The following is a 9,018-nucleotide window of genomic DNA, read 5'->3' as shown; positions in this document are numbered from 1 at the left end:
AGGGAAATATCTGGGGATGTTTTCCTGTGCGCACAACAGCTGATACTTACTGTTCCCAGTTATAGACGGCTATCCTTTTTTTTCCATTTCATTTGGCGCTTTGTAGCTGGTTCACCAAAAATTTAGTCGATGCTCCGCAAACTTGTTTTCTGAAGGAAAGCTAAGCCCCAGTGAGTTGGTGTCATGCTCCTGGAGGACACAGAACAGATTTAATGCATAGGAAGATTCAGCAGAGGTCTCTAACCTGGATCTGCAAAAGCATACGTTTCTTTATGTGGTGAGAGGTAGCGGTTTGGATTTGACATCTTGCTATGATTTCTGTTATTTATCATGATTTTCACTGGATACTAACTTCTTGGACGAAACTACGTATTGATGTAAAGAATTCTTCAAAATGCTTCCTTGAAATAAGGAGTCAGCCTCTTTGCTGAAGTGAGGAGTCATGTCCTTGATGTGTGAGCAAGATGGTGAAGTCCCAGTCAGGCTCAGGGGCAGCGGCTCTCAGCCAGGGACGGCCTCTCTGGGGCTGCCCCAAGAGCTTGCCGAGAGGCTGGAGAAGGCAGCCTTGCAGCCAGGGCCATGGAGGGGCGGGTGGGAGCGGAGGGCTGGCTCCGGTGAGGTGCTCTACGCTTCCAGCTTTCTCAAGTGAGACTTAGCTACAGAAGAGGGGGGAAAGAACGGTGGATGCTGAACTAGGCGGTGATCTGTTCTGGCGTGAAACCCCAACAACTCCGAACTGTGAGCAGTCACACTGCACCTCTGAGGTCAGCGGGGACTGTCTGCGTCGGGTAAGATTAAACAAAGCCTTAAGTCTTTGCAGGACTGGGACTGCACGTGCAAGTAAAGTGAAATGGCCTATGCTCCTGCAAATGTACAGCTCAGAAGAGCTTCCTTGTGTGAAGCTCTGCAGGAAACCCTTGAATTTGTGTAAGAATTCATACCATAACCTTGTGAAAAGATTACATGACAATTTCAAATGTTCAAATATATATATGGGGGAGTGTTTATAAACATGTCATTTTTCTTTCTTTATAGACCAGTGTTTAAAGATAATCAGGGAAACGTTGACAGAGACTCCCGATTCTCACCTTTATTCAGGCAAGAAAGTAATAAGATTTCCATGGAAGATTTGATTAAACTAATAGCAGAATACAGAAGGTAAGGAACAGTTTTTAATTTGGTTTGAGGAGGAATAAAAGCTTTGTAAAGCTGTGCAAAATAATTTTCACAGCTTTTTTTCTTCATTTAACACAGTGTGCCCAAGTGGCCGTATTAAATTAGTGTTTTTCACATTAGCCTATTACCTGCCAAAGAGTGCTTTAGGTTGGACTTTCCAGGAAAACTGAAATGTCGTTTGGCACGTTAATAAATGTTATTATAACCTAAAGATAGTGGTTCCTTAAATTAGCTTCCATCAGGGGAGATGCAGGTGAAGTAACCAACAAGAGAACGTTATCTCAGGGGAAAAAAAGAAAAAAAAAAAGAAAGAAAAAGAAATTCTTTAATCGTTTCCCCACTCCTTGCTTTTGTTTGTTTGCATCTCCATGACAAACTGCAGAGTGGACATTGGAAGGAAAAAACTTCTCCAAATGTTTGTGTGTAAATTAGTGAGTAGCAGTTTGGCTGGATAGTCTTCCACACAGGTGTAAATCTAGAGCAGAGTCTTTGTTTATACTGGAAAAGTGACATGAGAATTGAACCATGAATTTCTTCCTGTCCCTTCTACTCTAAATGTGCCTAGAAATGAATTAATCTAATTAACTTCTCCTGTTCCATTTATATAAAATCACATCATAGAAAGATTTAATGTCAACTACAGGGATGGGATCAGGCCCTTAATCTCTTATGCCACCGTACTGTTACTGGTTAGAAAACTTTACTGAAATTCTCACCACTCTTATTAGAGTCGCCACTGCTGGGTTTGTCTGTCTAAAGCATCTCCTAGATAGAAGGAATTTAGCATCACAGTTTTGGCACTTCCAAATTGCTTGGGCACAAGGAATATGTCTTCGTCCCTTTTCAGCATGGCACTTGCAGAAGCCATGATGCTGTGAACTCCTCTCATCTCAGTGGTCATTGAATTCCTTTTAGAGAACATCTGAATCAGATTTTAGAAAGAAAAAGTGGGTAAGCTAATTCTCGTAAGGTTTGGTTCATCAGTTTCTTCCTCTTCTACAAAATATGCTATAAATTGCTTGCAAAGAGGAGGCAGGAATGAGGCCAAGAAAGAAAAAAAAAAAAAAAAACACAAAAAAGAACAGACAAAAAACCCAAAACAAACCACGTTCCTATCCTGCTGTTGCATTTGATTTGAATTTAATAGCCAATAGGTGTATGTTAAATGTGCTTAATATATATTTGTATCTTAAATCAGGGTCTGTTTTTCATTTTAGATTAATTCCTATGATGGGTATCACCTCCCTTGTTCTAATTTTCTAAAATGTTTTCATTTCTGTCATTGCAGAGCAGAGAAGATTAGCAAAATACAGACTATACCTGGCTGTTTGGAGATTGCAGTTGATTGTGTTCCTTTGGAACATCCAAGTATGATTCCACTTTATAATTAATTATTCTAATTAAATAGGACATTGTCATAGGCTTTCCAGCCATAATTGCTGCCTTGAGACAGTTCTGGTAGAAGTGTCCGTTGTTGTATAGAAAAACGTATGCGGGGGAGTGTTTTTGATTTGTTTTCATTTAATTACACCGTTCTTTGTTACGTGCTGTACCTGGCCAGATATGCCCCAGCAGTACGGAACACAACATGCTGAATCCACACGTGATGAAAGTCCAAGGACCACTCTTTGGTCTCTAAGGGATTAGGCCAAAGAGCTGAGTGGACGTCTGTAGCTTGAGGTTAATAGCCCTGCACGGTTGATGGGCTGTGATGTTCATATCCTCTGTGAATTAGCACATACGGGACATGCAGCAGGTTTCAAGAACACTAACTAGATGGAGGACTTCATTCAGAGGCCATTCTGGCATCAGTGCAGCAACTGCTAAGACAGATGCTTCTAACTGGATCCTTTTATCTCTTTTTAAAGTTTCTGTTTCAAGGGCCATAGTTCTGTGACCCACTGTTGCAAAAAGCTCAGGACCATTGAATTCCTCTGAAGTCTATCATCACACGTCTTTATACCATCTTCATATGGTATTAGATAAAAAAGTAGTTTCAGTAACACTTCAAAAGCAATTTTTGTTTTTGAAATTAAAAGAAACTGGTAGCTCAGAGTAGGCAAAATGCTCCAAAGCAGCTTGGGCCTTGTACTGTTACCTGACTTGGTGTGCACTGTGGCCAACTGAACGTCTGGCTTTAAAGGGTACGTGCTAGTAAAGTGCCCGGTTCCTGTGGAAAGTCAATGAAAATTCCCTCACTTTGCCTTGCGCAGAACGCAAAGGCGAGGACTGGGGGAATGAAGAGCCACCCACTGTGGGAGAACATCAGGTTCGAGACCATCTAAGGCACCTGAAGGTGCACAAGTCCGTGGGACCACAGGACCACACCTGTGCTGTGTGGTCCCTGCTTGTTGTCCTTTGTGCTGGAAGGTCGGGGCCCCGAAGCTGGCAATAGCAGCAGGTACTGTTGCTGCTATGTCTCCTGCTTTCCCCTCTAAAATACCCATTAAACCCCCGAACTGTGAGGCTCCATTCTTGTGGAGAGCAGTCACGGAGAGTAGCTTGTAGCCGAGAGCCGTGCGGCTGGCAGCAAACTGGGCCGTTGCCTCCGTGCACATGTCTGTGCGATGGAAGTGAGGCACAGAGAGACCAGACCTTCACAACTGACTGCAGGAGCCTTCATTTTCCAGCTGGCTTCTTCCTGTTATCGCTACCTCTTCTCACAGTCTGCAGGCTATAGCTGCTCTCCTATCTGACCTATTGGTATTTTAAAACTTCATTTATTACTTACTCCCCTTTTTGCGTTCAGTTCAACGCTATTTCTATTTCCCTGTGGATTTTCTACGGGCTACTGGAATTGCAGTGTGCAGAGGGCACAGAAAGACCTCTGCAGAGAGGCCTTGGCACTGCATTCTGCTCCTCGGGTCGGTCCCCGGATTTCTCTAATGAAAAACAAGGTTAACGATGTTCAAAAATGGACATAATCAGAATGCTTATAAATCAAGTTTGAGGGGCAGCTGGCCAAATTATAAGACATAACGCATCCTCATATATTAAGATGGGTTGCCTGAGATTTGCCCAAACAGAAAGCTGCCTGTCTTAGCTTTGTAGGCCAAGAGCAGTGAGCCAGAGTCTCCCAAGTACTGGGAATGTTAGTAGCAGAAGAGCAAACCTTCAAAAGTTTGTACGTGACCCTGAGTATCTCCACTGACCAACAGGAATATGCGTGATCATCTACAGGGAACTATTGCTGGCGCTGGGAAGAATAAACCTTCTCAAGGTTTCTTTACAGCAGACGGTGGTCACTTCTGGCTGACAAATGCAAGTGATTTAATTTAGCTGTTCCCTTTTAATGCTGCTAATTTTGATTGGGAAAGACAAAAGTTTTCATACATGGATCTTTCCAGCTTAGTTCAGGAGCCACGTCTGTTGGCCGGGTGTACAAGTCAATCGGACACATTCATATTTTGGTGGGCAGCAGGCTGGGAAGAAAATTTTCAGTGTCTGTTTGAAAGAAAGCGAAGAGAAACCACCCTGCTGTAGCTGGCATAGAGCCGTTTCTCCCCCACCTGCTTGGGCTGCAGAGGACCTGCACTATCCTGAAGCTGGCAATTTCCTCTTGTGCTAGTTTAGAAGGAAACAAAATTGGGCATAGCATGTACGAGGGATCACCAGCTTCTTTCAGATTCCTCACCACAAATCGGTAGGCTTTTCCTGTGGATTATTCTAGGGTTTGAGGAATGAATTTGTAGGCAGGACCTTCAGATTGCTTTTCCCAGAAATAGCTCGGGACGTCCCTAAGTTGGTGACCCTTCTCAGCTGCTTTTGTGCAAACAGCCCTTGAGTTCTCCATGCTGAAGTTAAAATGTCTCACTGATTTAATGGCACAGGCAGACAGAGTATACGCTATCCGTTCTTAATCTCTCCCTGTCTGGGTGACAGAGTGCTTATTTTCATCTTCTGTTCCTTGATCTGATTTCAGTTATCCCAATTGCATCATATATTTAATCTAGTTCTGCACTACTTGTTTCTTCATTTCATTTACTGTGTTATTAGATAACAGAAAAACTTAAATGAGATATTGAGCTGTAAAATTAATTAGAAACAGCATCACTTCAGCATATTCTGTTGAAACTGTCCGTATACCAATGGTGCTGTTATGCCATCAAATGCTGTTTGTGTCAAAAGAGGTTTTCAGCACTGTACTGTTTAATTTAAGTGAGGTAAACCATTTAAGGATGATATATTGTAATTGTTCTGAGGTAACATGGATGCAATTTAAGGCAGGATTTGACCTGTTGCATCTCAGCATTACTTAGTCTTTGCAAGTTAAGGCAGGATTTTACTTGTTCCTTGTCAATATTACTTATTCTTAGTAGTGAGACCGTAAAAACAAACATAATATGTGACGGCTTTCTTTTCTGTTCTTTTGAAGACTGTGTAACTTCATCTTTTATTCCAATCAAGCCATTTAATGACATAAAGGAGCATCAACCTACAGTGGAGGTTGAGGAGTTTGTACAGGAATCAACAAAATATTCTCGACCTTACAGAGTATACAAGAACCAAATATACATATACCCAAAACACCTCAAGTATGATAGCCAAAAATACTTCAACAAGGTACAGTATGTGACCAATTCAGGCCAACGTTGGGTAGCAGTGTACTGCGTGAGCTCTCACTGAAATGAAGGAGTAGTCATCATAAAGGAGGGGAAAATGGTGATGCGAGTCCCTGACTTGGCTTTTGATCTTTTTCAATTTTTGCAATCGTAAAACATTGGTACAGTTTTAATGAAATGAATCTATGGATTAATTTTAAGTTGTATCAGTGATTCAAAGAGAGAGAATGTGGTAATAGCTCTTTCACAATTTTCAGAAGGGCTGTGTTTTAATGAAAGGTTGTGGGCAGGTAAAATTAATCTGGATATTATTTGTAGTTCTTAAATGAAACTTGAGTACTACTTGTGTTTTCATGGTGATTGAAAATTAATTAAGGACAAGACACAGGTAAGTGCTGGTCACTTTATAATCTGCTTCTACACAGTCAATTTGAGGCCTGGCTTGCGTTTTGCCAGTTCTTCCTGGAAATATTATTTCTGGTGATATCACTGTGACCTAAAGGCATTTTCAATGTTGATACACCATCTGCATGTTTCCCCTAGATTTTGAAAAGAGCTTATTTCAGCCCTTATAGTTTGCCTGTGTTTTTACGGGTACCCCATTTCTGATCTAAGCTTTAATATGTTCCTGTCTTTTCAGGCACGGAATATAACAGTGTGCATTGAATTTAAAAGCTCTGATGAAGAAGGAGCGAAGCCACTGAAGGTGAGCCACAACAAGAGTATATTCAGAGAACAATGTTTCTGAGGACATTACTTATAAAACCCAGGAATCGGGGCTATACTAACCCAGAACAATTAAAGAGTGAATGTTGTCATGCATCCTCCTACATTTGCACTGTGGTTCTGCTTGATCCCAGCTGCTCACGACGATTCCAGCTCACAGTGCCGTTTTGCAGTGCCAGCTTTCTGACTGGTGGAGGGGAAAGACAGTATTACAAAACTTAACCATTTTTTACAGTGCAACTTGCTTATTCTAAAATTTACCGTTTACCCTACTTTTCTCACTGAGCTCAGGACACTTGATTGAAAAGAGTGAGGCACAAAATTAGAAGAACCTTAGATTTAGTTATTAACTTTGTTATTGACCAAGAGCTATTGCGTAGTATTGTTGTACTGTAGTTTCCCCACCAGTAAATAAAGTTGCTATCACTCAGTAATCAAGAGCCTCCAGACTGTACTCTGCCAGCAAGGAGATTGTTAACTGGTGTAGCTTTTGTAACGTTGAAAAGTCAGTAAAGGCATTGTATTGTGAATTGAAATGCATAAAAGTAAAATAGCTTTTGTAAAGCTTTTTGCAGAAAACTCTGAAATTGATAACAGCGAGGAAGAAGTCTAAGGAGTCTGCATTGCTTAGTAGTGGGTAGGGTAATTTTCCCAGAATCAATGGACTTTTACTGGAAGTGTGTATAAAAAATAGCAGGTTTGAGCACTTAAAATATTTCTTTTAATATTTGATCAAAGTAATTATAAATCTTTCATGATATTGTTTTCAATGTACGTGCATATTAGATATACCAAGACTAGTATCATCAGCAGAATTTCACAATGTAATTGAAGCATGTTACTTTTATCAGTGTATTTATGGGAAGCCAGGTGGACCGTTATTTACAACGGCAGCCCACACCGCTGTGCTACATCATTCCCAGAATCCTGATTTCTATGACGAGGTCAGTCTGCTTTTTCTTTCATTAAATGTCTGCCAATCCCACGTGTTTGCCAATGAGACAGAAAAATACGTGTAGAGAATACTTCTTTTATAATTGCTTGTGTTTCTGGATGGGCCCGTGTTATGTAGATTTACATACAGTCTCAGGTTTGGGTTTTTTTTTCTTAAATCAACCCAGTGAATCCTTCCTTTTGTAAGATGTTCTGAGTACAGTTAAGATGCTGTAGAATTAATTAGGAACAGTCTAGCTCTCTAAAATGCATGTCTGGATTACATTGAGGGTCCAGCTGCATCTCTGAATTTAATGGGAACAGTAAACATTACGATGAAGGGTGGAGCCAAATATTAGAGCAAATCCCTCTCTGAGATACAAGATCTGCGTTGGGGCATTTTTGTTGATGCGGTGGTCTGAACGGAATGTACAGTGACGTGTAGTGGCTGCAGCAAGTCATTTAGCTGGTGCTTTTGAGGATGCAGGTATAGAATAGAGTTCATACGTTGGCCTTTGCCCAACGGTAGTCGCACATGCATCTTTGTTTCACCAACACCAAGTATTGGTTCCCCAGGCTTTCTGCAGGTGAACTTAATTTCACCCTTTCAGTGACTCGTGTGTTTGATGGCCTGGGAATGTCACGTGTCTGTTCTGGATTTTCCACTACTGCTTTATGTGTAGTGATAAGGCTGGCAAACAGCGTTAGTATATAGCCAGCATTTCCCAAACTGTTGGCTCGATCTTGGAAAAACTTCCTTTTTCAGCTAAAAATTCCTTTGATAACATGACAGGGGCAAGACCAGCAGATAATGTACAATTACCTGTGAAGTTATCAATTTTAAGATTCACGTTTAGGAACTGAGGTGGAACTTAAAGCATTACATCTTCAGAGATCTTGAACCCCCCGATTCTCCTTTGTGAGCAGTGTTTTGGCTTTTAACACATCTGAAAATGTCCTTCATGTGATGCTAGGGAGCCATCTGGTTTGGGCAGATTGCTTTCAACTTGAACAAAGAGCTGAATTCAGATCCTAATAGCTGATTTGGCTGGAAGAGGTGTGCACCTGTCCTCAATGTTCCTAGTACAACAAGTGTAGTCTTTAAGAGAATGTAGTATGTTATCAAGAAAGTTGTCTTAATCTCCACATATGAATGCCCATTTCATAGCTATGTTTATGGTATTAGATTCTTAACCATAAGCTGATTTAACACTGGAACCGTTATCAACAATTTCTAAACCTTACTTTAATCATGGGATTAGCTTGGGTAAACTTCATCATAGCTCCCAAGGGCAAGGGGTCTTTTTCATTAGTTCCTGTGGTAACATGTTTTGATTACTTTGCATTTTTATTCCAATAGGTTAATAATACCTCAAACCCAATCTGTAGGGATTCATGGATGGCATGATATGGGATTTAAGACTGAGCAGAAATCGTAAATAAAAGTTTGTTTTTGTGTCAGCCTTTATTACTTGGTCTTTGCCATGAAATGATGATGAAGCAGTAGCAGAGATGTCAGTTTTGGTTTTGGTCATCCTGAAAATGAGAGAATGGTGGTGGCTATTTGTGGCTGCTAGAGCGCAGGTGACCACTTCTAAGCAGGGTCCATCACTCTTTAGTT

General features: G+C 41.0%; 1 protein-coding gene across 2 annotated transcripts in view; it reads left to right on the top strand.

Moving 5' to 3' along the window:
• Nucleotides 1-9,018, top strand: part of DOCK10 (dedicator of cytokinesis 10) — a 140,464-nt gene that overhangs the window by 78,384 nt on the left and 53,062 nt on the right. For both annotated transcript variants that reach the window (XM_009325057.1, XM_009325059.1), the window contains exons 15-19: nucleotides 1,036-1,158; nucleotides 2,465-2,544; nucleotides 5,552-5,739; nucleotides 6,379-6,444; nucleotides 7,316-7,408. In XM_009325057.1, coding sequence (XP_009323332.1) covers nucleotides 1,036-1,158; nucleotides 2,465-2,544; nucleotides 5,552-5,739; nucleotides 6,379-6,444; nucleotides 7,316-7,408 — 550 coding nt within the window. The remainder of the gene's footprint in view (nucleotides 1-1,035; nucleotides 1,159-2,464; nucleotides 2,545-5,551; nucleotides 5,740-6,378; nucleotides 6,445-7,315; nucleotides 7,409-9,018) is intronic.

This window comes from Pygoscelis adeliae, unplaced genomic scaffold (genome assembly GCF_000699105.1).
Source record: "Pygoscelis adeliae isolate BGI_AS28 unplaced genomic scaffold, ASM69910v1 Scaffold155, whole genome shotgun sequence".
Classification (NCBI taxonomy): Eukaryota; Metazoa; Chordata; class Aves; order Sphenisciformes; family Spheniscidae; genus Pygoscelis; species Pygoscelis adeliae.
The sequence above is the reverse complement of the archived record's forward strand: the minus strand, read 5'-3'. Positions and strand labels throughout refer to the sequence as shown.